The following is a 21,775-nucleotide window of genomic DNA, read 5'->3' on the forward strand; positions in this document are numbered from 1 at the left end:
ACTCAGATTGTTTTATTGTACCACAAAATGTGCCCTAACACTTCACATTGTGACAATCAAAATGATATAATACAATCTCAACTATAGAAGACTATAAAAGGCCAAAGTGCATATATTCCTTTTCATGAGGTAGGCCAGAACCAATCCTTTTACTGGAAGACATAAAGTCATAAAATATGTTTAAGCACGAATGTACATTACTTTGATATAGTATGGAGCACTGTTAAAATAGCACTTCAATATACCCCTCAAAAGGAGATTTTATTTGATTCAATAGTTTTGAGCAAACTTTTGACTTATTTCCTCTGGCAGAAGTGGCTTTTACCTCCTCCTCTACCTGCCTTCCTTAAGAAAGGGGAAAAAAAATAATGGTAAAATCTCACCATTCCATGAGAGGTTTTTTCCCACTTTTTGGCAGAACACTAAAAAATGTTCTTTCAAGAAATAACAAGTTGAGATTCAACTTGGAATTTATTTTTAACAGTTTGTCGCTAAGGCATCGTTTGGTGCACCATTCTCCCCAGCTAGGAAGGCACACGGTAAAATAGCCACCTTCATGTCTCTGTAGGTTCAGCAGTGATTTGGAAACATGAGACAAGTATTAGTCACTATATGATCTGTATCACACACAAGAGAAAATAATTTTATTAATGCAAACATAGGAGTCCTTCATCTTCAAACATTGAATTAAACTCCCTGCACTTCAAGTCAAGAACTTGACTGTGAAGCTTACAATCTCTGACATGGAAATGTAGTGTAATGACACATTCTACATTTATTGTTATTATTATTTTTTTCAGTTACAGATGAAGCAACTTGCAAAACATTCCTAAATACGAAGGAAGAAGAATATTTAAATGTAAATCATCATTATTCATTTTTATCCATCAAAGTGGCTTCATTCCACTCTCTCTGTGTTCATATCTTGCATCAAATATTAGATAAATCAAAGCGTGTAGGAGAAAAAAGTGCTTTTCATGGTCATCGCTCTTTGTGATGAGAATGCTAAGGCACCAGTATATCTCCTTTAGGAGCTTTGTTGGGTCTAGTGGAACACCCCAGGCAGTGTTCACCTTCCTTCTGCTTCCATGTTGTTTGGCTCTGGACTTCAGAGCACCCCCTCTTATTTCAAACACTTCTTTCCTCTGGGCCTGGAATGCCCCAGTTGAACGTTGTGTTAACAAAAGATTCAAACTACCACCAGATCTGAGACTCTTCTCTGTAAGAGGAAGCCCGCAAAAAAGTGCTACGGGACAATTTATTACATTATTTTATGCTGATAGACTCGGCTACTATCCTCATATAGACGAAAAAACGGGCAACACCGTACACGGAGGAATTCCCCAGTTGGGAAACTTAAAAAATCATTTGGAGAAAGCAAAAAACGACATTGCCTATTACATACCAAATGACAGTGTGGGCTTGGCTGTCATTGACTGGGAAAACTGGAGGCCTACCTGGGCAAGAAACTGGAAACCTAAAGATGTTTACAGGGATGAGTCTGTTGAGTTGGTTCTGCAAAAAAATCTGCAACTCAATTTCCCAGAGGCTTCCAAGATTGCAAAAGTGGATTTTGAGACGGCAGGAAAGAATTTCATGCAAGAGACTTTAAAATTGGGAAAATTACTTCGGCCAAATCACTTATGGGGTTATTATCTTTTTCCTGATTGTTACAATCATAATTATAACCATCCTGCTTACAATGGAAGTTGCCCTGATTTAGAAAAAAAGAGAAATGATGATCTCGACTGGTTGTGGAAGGAAAGCACTGCCCTTTTCCCTTCTGTTTATTTGAATATCAAGTTAAAATCTACTCCAAAAGCTGCCTTCTATGTTCGCAATCGTGTCCAGGAAGCCATTCGGTTGTCTAAAATAGCGAGTGTTGAAAGTCCACTTCCGGTTTTTGTATATGCCCGCCCAGTTTTTACTGATGGGTCTTCAACATACCTTTCTCAGGTAAGTAAATCAAGCAAGGTAAGAAGGCTATGGAATATTGTCCACAAATGGTGTTTAGTGGAATGGAACATCACTTTTGAAGGGAGTAAAATTTAGCTTTTAATAATCTTTAGGTAGTTCTGCATCCTTATATGAATGTAAAATAAGAACATATTTCATTTTTAATGTAATCATACAATATCTTAGCAACCATAGAGAATTGGGTAGTATAGACAATGTATTAATTCAGCTCCTTTTATGGGCCTCCACTCTTGTCAATAAAAGTAATTAAAATAGTAGCAGAAAATTCATGTTTTTGTTATAGTAGGGCAGTGGTGGCATAAAAGATAGAAATGAATAGTGGAGAAATACTTACGTAAGTATTGTTGGGTCAGCATTCTTGGCTTTGGCGTTACTGTCCTATGTGTAACATTTGATTGTATTCCTCCCTGTTAACTCTACCTATCACCTTTGCCAGGGTGACCTTGTGAATACGGTTGGTGAGATCGTTGCTCTAGGTGCCTCTGGGATTATAATGTGGGGCAGTCTCAATCTAAGCCTATCTATGGTAAGTTGAAATGATGAAAATAGATGTGGAAACAGATGAAAACATTTCTACTTTGGATGGTTATGAGAATTGTTGTGGGATTGAGTAATAAACATGATCTTTGGCACAAAGTAGTTGGTGCTCACTTAATAGCGGTTAAATCAAACTATCAATTGTATGGTTGTGTTGTAAGGCTCTTTTCCAGTGAGGAAACAGAAATTTGTTGAGATTAATTGAAATGCTCTAGACTACCTGGCTGAGAAGCAGCAAAAACAGGACCACAGTCTTGGTGTGTGGCGTTTTTTTTTACTCTATTGTGCCGTGTTGCTTCTCAAAAGAAGAGCTCAACTAGTCGATATTCATTCACTCATTCTTTCATTCACCCAATTACTGTTTTATTAAGCACTTATTTATTTACTAAGCTAATGACAGTTTACTGTGGAGGGTCAGCAACTGGGATGGAGAGGTGTGGGCAGTTGGCAGTTAGTTTTTGAAAATGTTATTAGATTGTTCAAAGCTTCCCTAAGAGAGAGGAAAAGGAACAGTTTATTTTCCACAGGTTGAATTTAATAGTGTCTATTTTAAGCAAAACTTGTTTTATTAGGAAGGAAGGTTTATTTTACTCTACATAGTATGAATTGTATTCATTTTTTCCTAATGCATTTTCTTTACTTCAAAAAGCCTTAAACCATTCCATCATGACCTACTCCTTTTCTTTCTTTTTTCTCTTTCCTTCTCCATATCAGGTCTTTTCCTTCACCTCTTCAGTATTCTTGACTCAAAGCATTAGTAGAGCTGTCACATGGACACTGCTGAGTTGGAGCTGAACTTTCCTTCTCTAATCGATATGGAAATACTAGTAACCTAGGTGCCATGGAGTGTGTCTAACGAAGCTCTTGGTCCAGAGGTGTCATCCTAGGACTTACGAAAAACAGAATTTACACTCTAAGACCAAAAGAGATCTTTTGTATCTTGTCCTTCAGATAGACTAGCCATATTTCTCCTTCATTTACAAAGGTATTTAGCTTTTTGAAATTCTTTTCAAGATTATCTGAGCCCTCCTACCTATTTGGTAGATTCTGTTATCTCTGGTTTGATTACCAGTAAAGGGAAATAATATAGACTATAAGTTCAGAGAATGGTATATGTCCCTTTTGTAAAATCTTTTATATGTCAGAAAATTATTTAAGAATTGTAATTCCCCTAAGAATATTCCTAATTTTTATCAGTTGTTTTCTCAAATGTATAAACTCTTTTCTCAAGGATCCCATTAGCTCTTTGATGGAACCATTTATAAATTCCCCATTTATAATTTTTTTTTTTTAATTGAGAACTTCACACTCTGATGAGGAATGAATCAGGCATTCTCCAATTAGGGTGACATTAGCAGCATGACATGGCATAGAATTTAACTGCCACACTTTTTTAAAAAATTGCACTTCAATCTTATATTCGCATTCTTCTACCATGACTCTCAAATCACCTTCAGTATTATTCACACAGAGACAGTCCTTCAACTTTAATATGAAGACTTCCTAGTTAATGACACTGATTTGAACTTGTTCCCTGTAGACCTTTCCCAATTTACAATCATTTTGAATGTTAATTCTATCATTACTTTGCCTTTTTCCTGTGTCATAAATACTGTCATGGATTGCTTGTGTTTTCTCTAATCCACTGACAACTTAAAAAATTGGTAATTGCAAGTTTACTTGCAATGACTGGAACTGACTTAAAACAATGGTTATCAAATGTAGGCAAACCATTCCTTCCATTTCATCTTACTAGACCCAACTGTGAGACAGAGTCAGCTTCTACTGGCTTTAGTTCATGAGACCTCATTGTTAAATATTCAGAAATTTTGTGAACTGTTTGTTAAAAATTAAGTTATAAAAACTTAGAATAAGTATGCAAAACCAAAAGTATGCTAAGTATGCTAAAAACAAAATAAATACTAAAAACATATCAATTATTTACTTCATTTTCCAATTATCCATACTTTTATTTATATCTTATCATATCTGTATAAGTGGAAATGGTATAATGCAATGGTGTATTATGTCCTACCATAATACTGTCCTATGTAATGGTGATGTCATGTTGGTAGCTTAAAATTGGCCATGGCAGGAGTATTTACAGCATGGATTTTGACAACTACTATAAACTAGACTTTATGTCTTAGAGAAAGACTTTAAGCCTATGAAGACTGCATCTTGTGTAGGCTACTGATTCTCAAACATTCTCATCCTTTCACTCCTCTTCCTGCCTAGTTCTTGTCTCTGTAGACAACTCGAATGTCATCTGTGCTAAATCACTTCAGTGGTGTTCAATCTTTGCGACCCTATGGACTGTAGTCCATCAGGCTCCACTGTCCATGGGATTCTCTAGGCAAGAATACTGGAGTGGGTTGTCATCTCCTTCTCCAGGGGATCTTCCCGATCCAGGGATTGAACCCTTGTCTCTTATATCTCTAGCATTTGCACATAGGTTCTTTACCACTAGCGCCGTCTGGGCAGCCCAGATCAATGTCTTTTGATCTTGGTATAAATTCTCATATATCCTTGGCACTGGTGATACTGTATTGAAGAATACTGACAAAGTCCCTGCCTTCATGAAGCTCATACAGTTGGAGGGATAAAAACAATTGTTCTTGTTGTTTAGTCGCTAAGTTGTGTCTGACTCTTTTGAAACCCCATGGACTGTAGGCCACAGGATCCTCTGTCCATGGGATTTCTGAGGCAAGAATACTGGAGTGGGCTGCCATATTCTACTCCAGGGGATCTTCTCTACCCAGGGATTGAACCCACGTCTCCTGCATTGGCAGGCAGATTCTTTACCACTGTGCTACCAGGTAAGCCCAACAGAGGCAATACAAAACAATAAAAATATTTTATGTGGTAAGTTCTATGCAGAAAATTAAAATAGAGAGATGTAAGAAAATGAACAGGAAAGGTGTCTAAGAAGGGTCTGGTCTAATGAAAACTGCAATCTGAATGACAAGATGGAGTCAGTGATGTTAAAAATGAGATGGAAGAGCATTCTGGGCAGAGGAAACAGTAAGTGCAGCTTGAAATGAACCTGCCATGCTTGTAAAACAACTAGTATGTCTAAGCCCAGGTGGGTGACGGTACAAGAGATGGGAGAGGTTACACCTCAGCAGGCTGTATACAAGGTGAATTATATTCTAAATGCCATTAGACGTTTAAGCTATTAACCATAAAGCTATTAGACGGTTAAGAAGAGGTTTTCTATTGCTGCCATAAAAAATACAACAGTGGTTTAAACGGCAGAAAATTATTATCTTACAATGCAGTAGTGCAGAAGTCCAACATGGACCTTAATGCACTAAAATCAAGATGTCAGCAGGACTGCATTCCTTTCTATAGAAAGACCCTCATTTGCTCATTTGGGTTGTTGGCAGAATTCATTTTCTTGTGTTTGTAGCATCAAGCTCTCTATTTCCTGTCTGGCTATGGATAAGGCGATTTCGTTTCTCATGAGGTCACCATATTCTTTAGCTTTTGGCCTTTTCCTCTACATTCAAAGCCAGCAATGCTGGGTTGAGTCTCCCTTACCTTTGTATTTGTCCTCTTTCTCCCAGCTCATTTTTAAAATCCAAACAGAAAAAGTTTCTACATTTTTAAGGACTCGTGGTTAGATTGAGCCCGTCAGATGGTTCAGGATACTCTCCCCATCTCCTCCCATCCAAGTACTAACTAGGCCCGACCCTGCTTAGCTTCTGAGATCAGATGAGATCGGGTATATTCAGAATGGTTTGGCTTTAGACTCTCCTGATCTCAAGATCCACAGCCTTAATCATATCTAGAGGGTCCCTTTTGCCATGTAAAGTATAACACAGTCACAGGTTCCAAGGGACTGGAGTATAAACATCCTTGGAAGGATCTTATTCTGCCTACCATTGATGGCATCATCTCAAGAAGGCAACAAGAAATAGATTCAAGTGGAAGCTGCCAAGGTTCCTCAACTTGCCCGCCAACCTACCACAAACAAACACTTCCTTTGATCTTAATGAAGGATGAGCACAGCCAGCTCACTCAATGGAACTGTTGATCATGAAAGAAAGCAACTACCTTCTATGTTTTGAATAGGATGGAGTTCTACTTTTAAGAAGTATCCATTTCAAGATGAATAATTTTAGTGACTCATCACTCATACTCTGCCAAATAAGTATATCTGCAAAACAGCTGTCATAGTTCAACCATACTTGAATTATATATAACATTTAATATATACTCAGTTGAACCTGATTAGGTATTTTGAGCTAGCGATTTTTTCTTCTTTTTTTTAACTTAAATATTTGAAATTTTTTTTACAAGGTTGTGTTGGTTTCTGTCATACAACAGTGCAAATCAGCCATAATTATATATACAATCCCTTCCCTCAGCTTTCCTCCCCTCCCCACATCCCATCCCTCCAGGTATCCCAGAGTGCCAGATCGGGCTCCTTGACCTACAGAGCAACTTCTCACCACTTCTAGTGAGGTGGATGAACGTGGAGCCTGTTATACAGATCGAAGAAAGTCAAAAAGAAAAAACAAATACAGTATATTAATGCATATGTATGGAATCTAAAATGGTATTGATGAACCTCTTTGTGGGGAAGGAGTGGAGATGCAGATGTAGAGAATGAACTTGTGGACACAGTGGGGGAGGGAGAGAGTGGGATGGAAGGAGAAAGTAGCGCCAACATACATACACTATCAGGTGTTACAGTGGGATAGCCGGTGAGCTAGCAATTCAGCAACCACTCTTTCCAGCACTTAACAGGGTCTGACAAATGTGCTACTTCTTACCTTTATTTGTACTTCATATTATCTATACATTGAGGTAAAAAATGATATGCTGGACCCTGTGGTTAGCCCTTTTATGTACACTGTATCCTTTCATCTTCAGGACTACCCTATGAAGTAGGTTCTATAATTACCTTTAGATGATGGAGCTGAAGCATGGTCAGGTTACTTAATTTTCCCAAGGTCACCCAAAAAGGAAACCAAGACTTAGAAAGCTTAAGGGATTCCCAAGCTCACATAGCTAGCCACTGATGGAACTGCGACTCCTGTCTGGGCAGATGGACTCCAGACTACATGCTCTCATCCCCCCACCCCGACTCAACTCCACTGTACCATTCCACCCCTTCCATCCCTGTTAGTGTAGGAATTATTGAGGAAGACTGAGCCTCGGGTATATTGAACCTCAATTGGTTAATGATTTAGTGACATGAAATGGCATGTGAAACTTACTTACAGATGTCACACAAAAAAATAGCTGGAATGGTCTTGATAAAGCAAAAAAGATGAAGTATTTCCTACCTCTTATTGCTTTTTGGTGCTTCTTTTAAAACTGTTTTATGTGGTGAATTAACTCATATATGAACTAACTTACTTGGATCTTAATAATCTGATCTTATAATTTTACAGCAATCTTGCATGAACCTAGGCAATTACTTGAACACTACACTGAATCCTTACATAATCAACGTCACCCTAGCAGCCAAAATGTGTAGCCAAGTGCTTTGCCACGATGAAGGAGTGTGTACAAGGAAACACTGGGATTCAAGCGACTATCTTCACCTGAACCCAACGAATTTTGCTATTCAAACTGGGAAAGATGGAAAATACACAGTACCTGGGGAAGTCACACTTGAAGACCTGCAGAAGTTTTCTGATAAATTTTATTGCAGTTGTTATGCCAACATCCACTGTAAGAAGAGAGTTGATATAAAAAATGTTCGTAGTGTTAATGTATGTATGGCAGAAGACATTTGTGTAGAAGGCCCTGTGAAGTTACAGCCCAGTGATCACTCCTCTAGCCAGAATGAGGCATCTGCTACCACTTCCGGCAGTACCTCCCCCTCCACTACAACTGCCACAGTACCTCCATGTACTCCTGAGAAACAGTCCCCTGAGTGCCTCAAAGTCAAGTGTTTGGAAGTCATCTCCAGCGTCACAAAAAAGGGGTGTCAAAGTGTTAAATGGAAGAACACTCCCGGTCAGTCACGTATTCAAAATCTTAAAAATCAAACAACCAATTAAAATCAAATTCAGTACTTATTAAGTTTCCTGTCTACATGCTTTGTGCTTTTATATTTTGTACATTTTTATATTTAATATTTAGTTAGATGATTTTTTTTAGGCAAGTAATGATACCTATATAAAGTTTTACATTTGAAATGTGAATCAAAACTCATTGTGAAGATAGTATTTTAATTTTTTGAGCAAAGATTGTTTTTTTATGATCAAATTGAAGTTATTATTAATTGATAAAGAATTGATAAAGACCAGTGCCTTTAATTTTCAAACTCATAGTCGGGGCAGTGTTAATAAATCCACTGATACCACATTTTGCTTTCGAAATTCAAAGTAGACACTTGATAAAGAAGATAGATAGAATTTGCTTTGTAAGATATCCAATTTTGTATTTTCTAATTGCCATGTGAAAGTTGCTCAGTTGTGCCTGACTCTGAGACCCTACATAACTATACAGTCCCTGGAATTCTCCAGGCCAGAATACTGGAGTGGGTAGCCATTCCCTTCTCCAGGGGATCTTCCCAACCCAGGGATTGAACTCAGGTCTCCCGCTTTGCTGGTGGATTCTTTACCAGCTAAGCCACCAGGGAAGCCCAATTGCCATGAACATATTGCAAATATTTCACATACTGTGAGTGTATATATACTAGGAGGTACCTGTTATATTCTTGATTCTACCTAAGACTGATTACAAGGCCTAGAATACTTATAGGCCTAGTTTTCTTCTGAGAAAAGTAAAGATGTGAATAATACCAATTTACTACAAATAAATGTCTTTACAAGTAGTTTGTAATATGTAATAAAAGTGTCAAGAAAATATTAATTCCAATACCTTATCTTTTAAAATGTAATATCTGAAGTGTACTAGTCTATCTGAAACATGGAATCATATTTTTTATTTCACCTTGATAATGTGTTCAAGTTCTGTTTTATAAAAAGATAATCTTTAAAAAGTGATTAGCCTGTCAACTTTTGTACATGGTTTAATATGTCTTTAGAATTCTTATATAAATTATTCTAATTTTCTTTTCACCCTTGATTGTCAAATTTGACAATCTTGTATATCTAAAATGTCTTATTTCATTTAAGCATCTGCATCTTTCATAGAGCATTTATTGAATATTTATTCTCTGCCAGGCATAATATTAAGAGTTCCAGATTCAAGGTGAAATAGTATGCTTCCTGCCATCAATGAGTTTGCTGTATATTTGAAGATAGACACTGAAAGTGGAAAACTACAACACAATGTGTGGGAAGTGCTATGATATAGTTCAGTATGCTCTTGCATACAAACAAGAATCTGAGGGTGTCAGAGAAGGATTTCAGAAATATCACAAAAGATATGATGTGTCCTTTGTGTTGTAGGTTGAATAGCAGTTAGCTCATGTGAAGACATGAGAAAAATGGAATTTCAGTAGAACAGAATACTGAATATGGTTATTACAGTGGTATTCAGTAGATGTACACGGTAGTCACCTGGTGAGGACTGCTGTAAACACACTAAGATGTCTGGACTTTACAAGGAAGATGCTCCCAAACTTCTTGACCTAACTCATTTTTTTCCCCCAAGCACATATATCACAGCATGACATATTTCTCTATTTTTACTTCCCATCACCTTCCTATAAGGGAAATATCTTGCTGCTGTAATCCACAGTGTAGTGAATAGCATCTGAAACTTAGTCATCATTGTTTCACCGCTAAGTCATGGTGGACTCTTTTGTGACCTCATCGACTGTAGCCCACCAAGTTCCTCTGTCTGTGGGATTTCCCAGGCAAGAATATTGGAGTGGGTTGCCATTTCCTTCTCCGGGACTTAGTAGATGCCCACTAAATATTTGTTGAATAAATCAAAGCCAATGGGGAGCCACTAAAGAATTTTAAGTGTGGGAGTTGTCATGGTCACTTGAATCCTCTCGAACTAATGCTGCCCTTTTCCTTAGTTCTGTCCTTCAGTTTTTGCTCCAATTACAATTCTTCTGTGAAAGCCATGTTTTCACAAGTAAACCACAAAAGAGAAAATCTGATAATGCTCTGGAAAGTATGCTATATAAGGACTAGGTTCCTTAGAATACATAAATGGTTGTCAGGTGATAGAATGGAGACAGCAAGATGAATTGAAAAAGGTATGAATTTTGGAGATGGACAGTTACAGGGGAAAATCCCAACTTTTAACACTGACTAGCTATATGAACCTGATGTTAACTTGGATCAGTTCCTATTTTGTTGCTGTTCAGTTGTTCAGTCATGTCCAGCTCTTTGAGACCCAGTGGACTGCAGAACGCCAGGCTTCTCTGTCCTTCACTATTTCCCAAGTTTGCTCAAACTAATGTTCATTGAGTCAGTGATGCCATCCAACCATCTCGTCCTCTGTTGTCCCCTTCTCCTCCTGCCTTTAATCTTTCCAAGCATCAGGGTCTTTTCCAATGAGTCGGTCCTTTGCATCAAGTGGCTAAAATATTGGAGCTTCAGCTTCATCATCAGTCCTTCCATTGAATATTCAGGATCGATTTCCTTTAGGATTGACTGGTTGGATCTCCTTGCTGTCCAAGAGATTCTCAAGAGTCTTCTCCAATAACACAGTTCGAAAGCATTAATTCCTCCATGCTTAGCCTTCTTTATGGTCCCAACTCTCACATCTGTACATGACTACTGGAAAAACCATAGTTTCAACTATACAGACCTTTGTTGGCAAAGTGATGTCTCTGCTTTTTAATATGCTGTCTAGATTTTAATGGCAATAATTATACCTTGTAGGGGTTCTTGAGATTATTGAATGGTACATGAAAAGCATTTGGCCTTAGAAATAACACAGTAAATGTCTGTGGGAGGGGTGGATATGTTTTCAATGGGTACGGAAGATGCTTATATTACTATTGTTGGGGGAATGTCAAAACAGTAGACTTCCATCATGGCAGACTTTGCCATGAACCCCATGAGAAAAGAGGCCATTAAACAGAGCAAGAGACTTGGCAGGAATATTCTATATAACTTTGTATATGGTTAGGTTCATAGAAGCAAAGTTGTATTTCCATTTAGATCCAGGATTTTTGCAGGGATCATCCTTGTATCTGAGGTACTAAGAGACTAGTAGAATAGTACCCCTGCTCTTCATCAACTTGCACAATGATAGGGATGCTAGGTGTGTAAACAGAATTTGTCCATAGAATGTGGCATAATTCTGAAGCATAAAAAAAGTGCTATGAGAAAAGATTCATCTAATTAACAGAGTACAAAGGAATTGTGTAATTTCATTTCAAAAGATAGGGAATTAATTTGTTAGATGTAGATGGCATCTCTGAACTCTCAACTATCATATAGCATCTCTGAACTTTCAACTATCATACAAAACCTGTCTCCTTTCCAGCAGAGGGCTCGGTCCCAAAGTTAGTAGAGAGAATATATGCTTTTCTTTCTGCAAGTGAATTTGAAAGGAGAATAATATATAGTAGACCTCTGGATTTCCTGTATAGATATAATTCAATATTGTGGGAAGTAAACAGACATTCACTAATGCAATGAATTAAGGGTATTAAGCAGTAATGTGATGTAGTGTTAAAAACCTCTAAGCAGTGAACTTTGGATAAATATACTCATTTAGGAAAATTAGTTGTTGGATTATGCTAACACAAAAATGACTAACAGGAAAATGATAGCCCACAGGAATAGATATGATAAAAGGAAGAGCAGAAGGCTATGAAACAAGAAGTATTTTCAAAATTCTGAGCTTTATTTGGTAACGTAGAGACAATAAAAGGAATTTATCAATTTTTAAAAATAAATTGGCTGCTGGCAAATTTATTGATCTTTAAAGAGGAAAGCTACCCACTCCAGTATTCTGGCCTGGAGAATTCCATGGGCTGTGTAGTCCATGGGGTTGCAAAGAGTCTGACATGACTGAGTGACTTTCACTTTCACTTTTCACTTTAGAAGGTGCATAACTGACCACTGAGGAGGAGGACAGTTAGGCACACACTTATTGTGTGACTAGATATTTGAGGATGGTGGGGACATTTACTTGCCATGTATCTTCACACAGCACTGCTCTAGGGATTTCTGACCTGTATTCTCTCCACCCCACTCCCAGATAAGCTTAGTGAAGGTACAACCACGGGCTGAGATCTATGACACAGCACAATTCCTGGCACAGAATAGGTGCTCAATAAAAAGATCAAAAAATGTTGCAATGGTTACTGAATATAATTACTATGGATTGACAGCCAATTTGATATGTTTCTAATTTAGTTGGTTAGCTACCATGTGATGAATGCATTTTTTCTTTGCTAGAAAGGTATTTACTTTGAAACATTTCATTTAAAATTATTTTTTACTTCATTTAAAAATAGTTTTTCAGCTTTGGAAATGCTCCTCACCACTCTCCTCTTTCTTTGGGCTCATGCTGAAAATGATGTCACTCCTAAATTCCTGTTTAATAAAAACATTAATAATTATATTTTTTATTTTCTGCATACTTGGATGTTCTAACATCTTAAAACACCTTTCTTGCAGGGAAGGGACTGCCTCTTCCAAAGCTAGTCAATCCTGAGAGGTAGCAAAAAACATGCTATTTGATATGAAAACTAACAAATCCAGAGTCCTACCTCCTCTGCGGCCTGCACAGAAAAGTGAAAGTGAAAGTCGCTCAGTCGTGTCCAACTCTTCGTGACCCCATGCACTCACTATACAGAAGCCTTTCCCTTCTCCAGGGGATCTTCCCAACCCAGGAATCGAACCCAGGTCTCCCTCATTGCAGGCAGATTCTTTACCAGCTGAGCCACAAGGGAAACCCAAGAGTACTCGGGTGGGTAGCCTTTCCCTTCTCCAGGGGCTCTTCCTGACCCAGGAATTGAACCAGGGTCTCCTGCAATGCAGGCAGATTCTTTACCAACTGATCTATCAGAGAAGCCCCAGGAGGCAATACTCCTCTGTCTTCATTATCCCAGGGCCAGGTACCAGGCAACTAGAGAACACCTCAATAGCCCTGATGAGGCTCAGAACATACTTCCCTAAATATGTCACTTTGGCATACTGAAAATTTTAAGCTGAAAGAGTTTTGAGAAAACAGTAGGAGCAGGAACATCACTTTAAGAACCTCCCCACCTCACCCTTCTTCTCCAAAACAGACACTAGAATCCTCATGTGAAAGTTATCCCCTGTGGACCTGGAGGAAAGCAGCAGCTTTTTTATTGAAGAAAAAGGGATGCCAAGAAGAACCTAATCAATAGCCCTTGCTGTTACCCCAGTTTCCTACAATTACCTCATACTCCTTAACCTATATTTCTTTCCCACTGCTCTTCTTAATGCAGCCTAGAATAAAAATACACAGGTTTAACTTTCTTGGGGCCTTCATATTTTTAATGAAGGCTCTGATGTCCTATAAAACTTATATTAAATAAACCTGTATGCTTTTCTCCTGGTAATCTGCCTTTGTCAGTTTAATTTTCAGACCCAACCAAGGACTGTAAGAGGGTCAAATAGAATGTTTTCCTCCCTGCAGCCCAAAGCCAGCTGAAGTTATTCAAATGAACCTGTACTCAACTGTTCACCCTGGTGTAAGTTCTCCCCTGCTTCTGCTTCTGTGTTTTGTCCAAAATCTGATGTTTCTCACGTGATCCTCTGTGTAGTCACTCAGTTACCTTTATACATGAAGACTCAGAGAACAAATGGGAAAGCAAAAATTCTTTTCCCTTTGTTAGTATTTTGTTCCTCTGTAATAAGTTCATAAGCCTACTTGGTAGCTGAAATGAACAATATGCCCATTTTATTTTTTTTCTATTAATATTTCTCATTTTTATTATATTTTTCATACTTTTAAAATGATCATCAGTTTTATCTTAATTTACACTATTTTGACAATGAAATTATTTTTCAAGCTGAGCAACATCTTTGTCTACGTGCTTTTTCTCTATTTAAGGTGTGCTTTGTATACTAATTGGGTCCCAAAGGAGCATCTCTCATGGGGAACTCATTTTGGAAAGACCTTTTTGAATTACTATACCTGGTTAATGGCAGTTTCCTTTGAACCTGACAAACAGTGCAATCTCAATCCTGGGTCTAGGACTGATATTTCAGGACTCAGCAGTTTGCCCATCAGTTGCCCCAGCTTAGAGGACTGACTCACATGATCTGTTTCACAGGCAAAACTGTTAGGATTGTGTCAACACAGTCATCCTGCACAAGATACTGACATTTTGATGACACTGAAATTTCATATGGAGTGGTTAAACTTTGGAAATTGACAACCTATCAACAAAACCCATCAATAAAATTCAGTATTTTCTTTTCTCCTCTGCTTGCAGTCAGATGGCGAGGGAAGAAAGGAGGGAAGGGGGAGTGGGTGGGAGAAAAGAAGATAAAAGGAGAGAAGAGACAAGGAAAAAGAAATAAAATACTTTCTGATTCCACTGAGGGCTTAATTTGCACAGGGTTGAAATGAACTTCAGATGTAGCCACAGTTAGTCTTCAATTCCCTATAAAATAGAAGAGTGCTTGTACTCGAATGCCCTACCTGGGTTCATCTGCACAAACGTTACCGCCTCCCCCTTCTACTTGGGCCTCGGATTTCTTTTAAGAAGCAAACACTAAGGCATATAGCCTTAGTGGCACTGTTTGGTATGTGCCAAATCCACAGGGGGCTGCAGACTTGCAGGTTGTGGTACAAAGTCACTAACATCTTAAAAGTAAACTGTCTGAGGCATTCTATTCCTGTGAGGAAAGAAGAACATGTTCTATTTGTTACAGACTTTTTCTCTTTATGTCTAAACTTTGATGGAGTTGCAAAAGCAATCAAGATGATTCAGTGTTACTGTACATTTTTAAGCTCCAATAATTTTTTATACACGTGTCAACAAGTATAGTCTTTTATATTGTTTTGGTTTAAAATCTTTTTTTATTCTTTTAAAGTTATTACTGCTCACAGTAGAATAATATAAGATTACACAGTGGAAAATCAAAAGTCCTTGTTCCTCTTCCCTCTACCAGTGATAACTTCTGGTTATGATTTCTTGTATGTAATTCCAGAAATTCCCTAGGAATAAGGAAGTGAATTTGTGTGTTTGTTTCTAAAAGGTAAAATGAGGCAAATCAACAATTTTAAGAGTTTATCTGAGCAAAAAACAAAGAGAATTCAGTAGCACCAAACCAGAAGTGGTTAGGGGTACTTTGAGGTCAGGCGCCAGGGGTGAGACTTATACAGAGAAGTGCAGAAACAAAGAAAGGAAATTATGGTGGCTCAGCTGGTAAAAATTCTGCCTGTAATGTGGGACACCTGGGTTCAGTTCCTGGGTTGGGAAGATCCCCTGGAGAAGGGAAGGGCTACCCACTCCAGTATTCTGGTTTGGTAAATTCCATGGATTATCCATGGGGTTGCAAAGAGTTTAACACCTAGTGGGCTATTTGTGAATAGTTGTACTTGGCATCTTGATTTCACAACATTGAGGCACTTAAATGACAAAAATTCATTCTCTCTCTTGTATTCTTCCGTGCCTGTCATTTTTTTTTCTAAACCAGTAAACATTACAGGTAAACACAAAGCAATTAGACAGTATACTTGTGCATAAATGTAACATCCTTTCTGCCTAAAGTTATTGTGTCTGGTATGTAACACATGGGCTTCACGTTGCACTAGTGGTAAAGAACCTGCCTCTCAATGTGTGAGACCTGAGACACAGATTTGACCCCTGGTTCAGGAAGATCCCCTGGAGGAGGGCATGGCAACCCACTCCAGTATTCTTGCCCAGAGAATCCCATGGACAGAGGAGCCTGGTGGGCTACAGTCCATAGGGTCGCACAGGACTGAAGCAACTTAGCATGTTCACTCACTGCTGACATCTCCCTTGATGGTTCCCTGGGGCCAGTGGCACAGACTCTGCAGTGTTAACCACTTAAGTGGGGAGAAAGGGACCTGAACAGCGTTTCAACAGTCTCAACCACAGCTCAACTCGGCCACCCCAGGAAGATGCAGGCTGACATCTTACTGGTTGTGCCCCCAGAGCACAACCTCCCCACCCCCAGAAGCGCCAGCAGCCAATGTAATGAATGCTTTCATCAACAACACATTCCCCTTCCCACAGCAGGGCTGCTGGCTCCAACCGGCCATCTGGAGTTGGAACAGACCGCCTAGAACCGACCTAAGACCCATTCTCAGATCCCAAAAAGCCAAGAACTGCTGGAGATCGCGGTTCCCCTGAGCTGGGTTCTGGGAGAGCAGCATCTCCCACCAATGCAAACAAACAAAGAACAACAAAAAGAATGGAGAGAAGAGAGAAACCAGGCCTGGGCGAGACTGCTGTAGAAATAAACCTCGTTTGTCTGCAGTGGGGAGCAGTAGCATTTCCTGCCCCCTGTTCTGAACCGAGGCACTGGACTCCATTCCCTCCGGAGATTTTAAAGGGAGATTAAAAAAACCACCTTAGGGTCCGATTCATTCATATTTGGGTTTCAGTGCCCGATCCACCCACTCCTGAAACTTCTGGCATTGTGAAGATCACAACACTACACGTGCTCAGTCCATTCCAGCAACTCCATGGACTGCAGCCCGCCAGGCGCCTGTGCCCAGGAGACTCTTCCTCTAAGAAGACTGGAGTGGGTTCTTTCCCACTCAGGTATCCAACCCCTTCCCCACCTCCTAGGTCTTCTGCATTGGTAGACTGGCAGGCTGATTCTTTACCAAGGCGCCGCCTGGGAAGCCGAGGTGAAGGAAGGTGTCCCCTACATCGGGGTCGTAGGAGGAGAAGCGAGGGCCAGTCCAGGAGCCCAGTTACTACGATCAAGCAGCTCCTGCAAGAAGATTCCCGCGAGGCCTGACTATATAAAGTCTGAACCAGCAGCAGAGGCACGGGCTCCAGGACAGGCCTGCGGACCTGACACTTCCCTGCTCCCCCGGCAGGTCCGGGAGGCGGCCTCCGGCCCGCACCCAGGGAGCCGGGTCGGAGAGAGGCCTGGTCAGCAGTCCGACCCTCCCCGCGCCGCTCCCACCTCCTTCCCCACTCCCACTTCCCGGCGCTCCCTCCCGGGCCCCGGAGGCTAAGGTTGGGGGCGGCGATGCGGGTCTCGGCCACTGACCACACATTTCTTGCCGAGGAAGGTGAAGACGGACTCGTTCTCCTGCGGGATGAGTTGCAGGGACCCCACGTTGGTGATCTTCCTCGGCGGCGGCAGCGGCTGCTGCTGCTAGCCGCAGCTCATGTTTCGCCGGCGGGGTAGGAAGGCCAGCGCCGTCTCCTCCTGTGAGTGGGATAAACTCCCAACTCCTCCAACCCTCCTTTGACAGCAGCTGCGCGGGCAGCCGCACAATCCAGCCCCTCAGAGGGGACGCCATACAAATCCAACCAGGCGGGGGCTGATGAGACCACCAGACGCCAGACGTGGGGAAGACACGCCCCCGCCAACGTCGAGGCTGGCGGCGCCCGAGGCCACGCCCCTTCCAGCCGAGAGAGGGCTGCTCAGTCCAAGGCGGAGCTGTGGGTTGGTTGTCCGCTCCCGGGTCTTAGGCTCTTTCCTCCGGTGTTCTCCGTTAGCAGATCCCGGGAGAGAGGAGGTCTCCGCGGCCAAGCTGCCCGCCTCTCTTCTGCGACGCACATCTTTGCGGTGCGTCAGTGCAGATTCTCTTCTCCCTTCCTGAAATAGCTCTTCTTTCTGAGGCGTGACAGCGGGACATTTGCACCTCCTATCAGAAAAGACGCTGGAGACGAAGATGGGAGAACGGACGCGCTCCTCCGAGCTCTTTGCCGATTTCTTTAGCAGTTGCCCGCGGTTTCTCAAACCTTGTCCAAACTTTTGGGAATGGACGAACAGGCCTCTCCCAGGATTGTGAAAGAGTTTTTGCTGATGGGTGTTTGAAAAAAGCCACGTACATAGAAAAGGTTTCTACCGCCTGCTGGTGTGTCTCATAGGATAAATGTAATATTGCAATTCAGGCTTGTGTCTCTGAGAGAACTCCACACATCTCGCACCTCCAGTTCTGTGAATTGAAAAATATTCCTCTCCCCCACCTTCTCGCCTTTTCTTTCTCTCAGACCCCAAAGGACTTGTTTTCTTTTTATCGAAAATGAATGTACCCATTTAGGGATGTCACTCAGGAAAAATACATCATCCGATCTAATCCTTACACTAAATTTCGGGAGTTTTTTTTTTTTTTTTTTTTTTTAGTTTGTATGCCTCAAAATATTGAAAACTGCCTAGGATAAATACTAGACAACTGCCTTAAAATGAAGTTTTGGAGTATGGAAATGATCTATAATAACCACAGGTGTGAATTATAGAGTAAGCATCTCCACTTTAAACAAATTAAAGTTTGTTGCATAAATTTTATTATGCTTGACGATTATTTCATTTCAATAAATAAAAAAGTTCCCTATATTAAACTTAAGACATCTATGCCGAATAAAATTTGGTAGAACGATTTGATTTTAACATTTCTGAAAGCTTACAGTATAAATTATGAATGTACTAAACAGATTGCTAAACCACTCTAAAAATATGAGGCTTTCTTCATAGCTCAGTTGGTAAAGAATCCGCCTGCAGTGCAGGAGACCTTGGTTGGATTCCTGGGTCCAGAAGATCCCCCGGAGACGAGATAGGCTATCCACTCCAGTATTCCTGGGCTTCACTTGTGGCCCAGCTGGTAAAACATCCACCCGCAATGTCGGAGATCCACCTGCAATATGGGAGACCTGGGTTCAATCCCTGGGTTGGGAAGATCCCCTGGAGATGGGAAGGGCTACCCACTCCAGTATTCTGGCCTGGAGAATACCATGGACTGTATAGTCCATGGTGTCTCAAAGAGTGGGACACGACTGAGGACTTTCACTTTCTTTAAAAATATATTTAAAAATCTGGAGTTCCCTGGTGGCCTACTGGTTAGGATTCTGATTTTCACTGCCTAGGCCTGGGTTGAGTATCTGGTGGGGGAACTGAGATCCCACACAGCCTGGAGGCCTGGCCACAAGCAAAAAGAAATGCTACAAAAAATTAAAGCTGCTCATAATGAAATTAGCCAAGTAGTAATAAATCTACAAAAGAAAATGAGATCATATAGTCCTAGGAATTTTCACATGAAATTTGGGTTAAACTTCTTTAATAATGTTAGGTTAAAAAGTGATTTTTAAAAAGCAAGCAAGCTTTTTATAAAATAATCAGGTTTAGAAGGGAAATATTAGAAATATAAACCAGGAATTGACCCTGAATTTCAGAACTAACAAGATAGAAGCTGAATCAGTTTACCTCTAGTATCAAAAGGGAGGTTCCTATGAATTAAAGCCACATTGAGAGTGGAAAGCATTATAAATTCCTGAGAAGTAGAGATTAGATCCCTAATAGTTTCAAACCTGTGAACCAGGATAGTGACAAAAATATAGGTTTCAGATAGTCCTAAATTGGAGTTCTGGTTCTTCCACTTGAACCTTATGGGTTTGGCTAAGTTGCTTTTCTAAGTTTGTTTCCTTATCCATAAAATGAAAATAATTTTTATTTAATAAAGAAATAGAAATCATTAATCCTTCTTGAAAGTTATAAAATTCACCAAGCTTGCATGTGTAAAGTGCCAGTGCAGAGTTGTTACTCAAATACTATTTCTTCTGTCATTGACCATCGTCCCCTGTGGTCTGCTCTGCCTTCAGCTTAGCTAAGGGAACAAGCTGTTGCATTGAAGTGTTATTTTTACCTTGTTGCAGCTAAGCCTGCTACTTTGAAACTGTCCTTCATTTTTGGCATCCTATGTAATTCTTCAAGTACTTCCCTCATAGCTCAGTCGGTAAAGAATCTGCATTGTAATTCTTCAAATATATAGTGGTAGATTTGGGGCATAATTTCTTTGTTAGCAGAATTTCTAATAAGGCTATTAAGTTATGCCATGTAGGCTGTATGTATCCCAGAAATGTTTTGGGAGAAATTCCAAAATTTTTTAAAATTACAAGTCTAGAGAAAGAGCCATATTAGTTTCTAATTATTAAAATATGAAAGATAGTAATTTTTATGCCAGAATGCCAGTTTTTAAACTTGTAGACTACCAAACTATTTTGAAGATGGGAGAGAGAGATGTGGAAAAGCATTATGAAAAAAAGAAGCTATATAGGAGGACAGATGAATGGATATCTATCCCATGCTGAGAACTGCTGGGTTCCAGTCCTTTTACAACCACTTGCTAGCCTTGATTATATATGTCTTAACTGATTTTTTTCTGTCAGAAAATTTTCAACATCTTATCTGTATCTGTTGACTTGGTTTATGGGCATGTCTTGGATGGAGTTTAGACATCAGCTTACATCCTTTTTGGCTAGGCCACCCCTGGTTGCTCATGCCTAACTTCCTACCTAAAATTTCTAAATGCAATTTGTTGACTACTTGCCCTTCCTTTTTCTCTATAAATGAGAGTGGAAAATTATAATAACCACAAGTTTTGGCTCAAGCCCAAAATATTTCTTTAACCTTTCCTTCAAATTGTATTTGTCCACAACATTGCAAATTAAGTTCTTATTTAATTCCCTTTCATTGTTATTTTTGCTTTTCTCTAGGGTTCTCCCAACTCTTTTTTCTTAAAATATGGAAAATGTAAGTGGGAAATTACACTGCAAATAGAATTCCTTACTCTCATGAACATATGGGCAAGTGATATTTGGATGTGCATACAATCCCATATATCTGTATTTTTCAGTTACATGATTCCCCATTGCCTAGCACAGATTCTCAATAAATATTTATTGTCTAAAACTTGGAAAAAATATAGAAGGGACGGGAAGAGAGAAAGGAAGGGAGGGAAAATCTAAAATAAGACTGTTCAGAGTTCTAAGAAAGTACTTTATATTGTTGTAGTTCTCTATCTCCTTTTCTTCTAAATAATCTTGGCTTTCCCAATGCAATTTTTTTTTCCCAATGCAAAATTTTTAAATCCCTGCTGAGACTTCTGTTCTGATCCATCAGGATATCAATGCTAAAGCTTCCCTCTATAGCCAGGTAAGTTCCTTCAAAATTCTCCCATTTTCATTGGGCGAGCTTTTGCCAGGTACCAGCTCCCTGTCCCATCTTACTTGCCTTTCTTGACACTCCTGATACATAATCATCTCATAAGCAAAGAAAGCAAGTTTATTTTGAAGGTGGCAATGACTGTGAGTGACATAAATGCATGCAATAATAGTATAATAGAATACACTTCCACTGCAAAAATGCAACATTAAAGACAGAAGCTGATCATTTTGAATATTTTATTTACCATTCAAAGTATATGTTAATCAGAAAACTTGTAAATTTCT

At 39.7% G+C, this 21,775-nt stretch overlaps 1 protein-coding gene across 1 annotated transcript; it reads left to right on the forward strand.

Annotated features, from left to right (window-relative positions):
- The first annotated feature begins 702 nt into the window (after positions 1-702).
- On the forward strand, positions 703-8,552 carry SPAM1 (sperm adhesion molecule 1). The gene is made up of 3 exons (XM_043873185.1): positions 703-1,956; positions 2,414-2,503; positions 7,920-8,552. The coding sequence occupies exons 1-3, from the start codon at positions 997-999 to the stop codon at positions 8,532-8,534; spliced, it is 1,665 nt and encodes a 554-aa protein (XP_043729120.1). The 5' UTR covers positions 703-996; the 3' UTR covers positions 8,535-8,552.
- Positions 8,553-21,775: the final 13,223 nt, after the last annotated feature.

Source organism: Cervus elaphus, chromosome 18, assembly GCF_910594005.1.
Source record: "Cervus elaphus chromosome 18, mCerEla1.1, whole genome shotgun sequence".
NCBI lineage: Eukaryota > Metazoa > Chordata > Mammalia > Artiodactyla > Cervidae > Cervus > Cervus elaphus.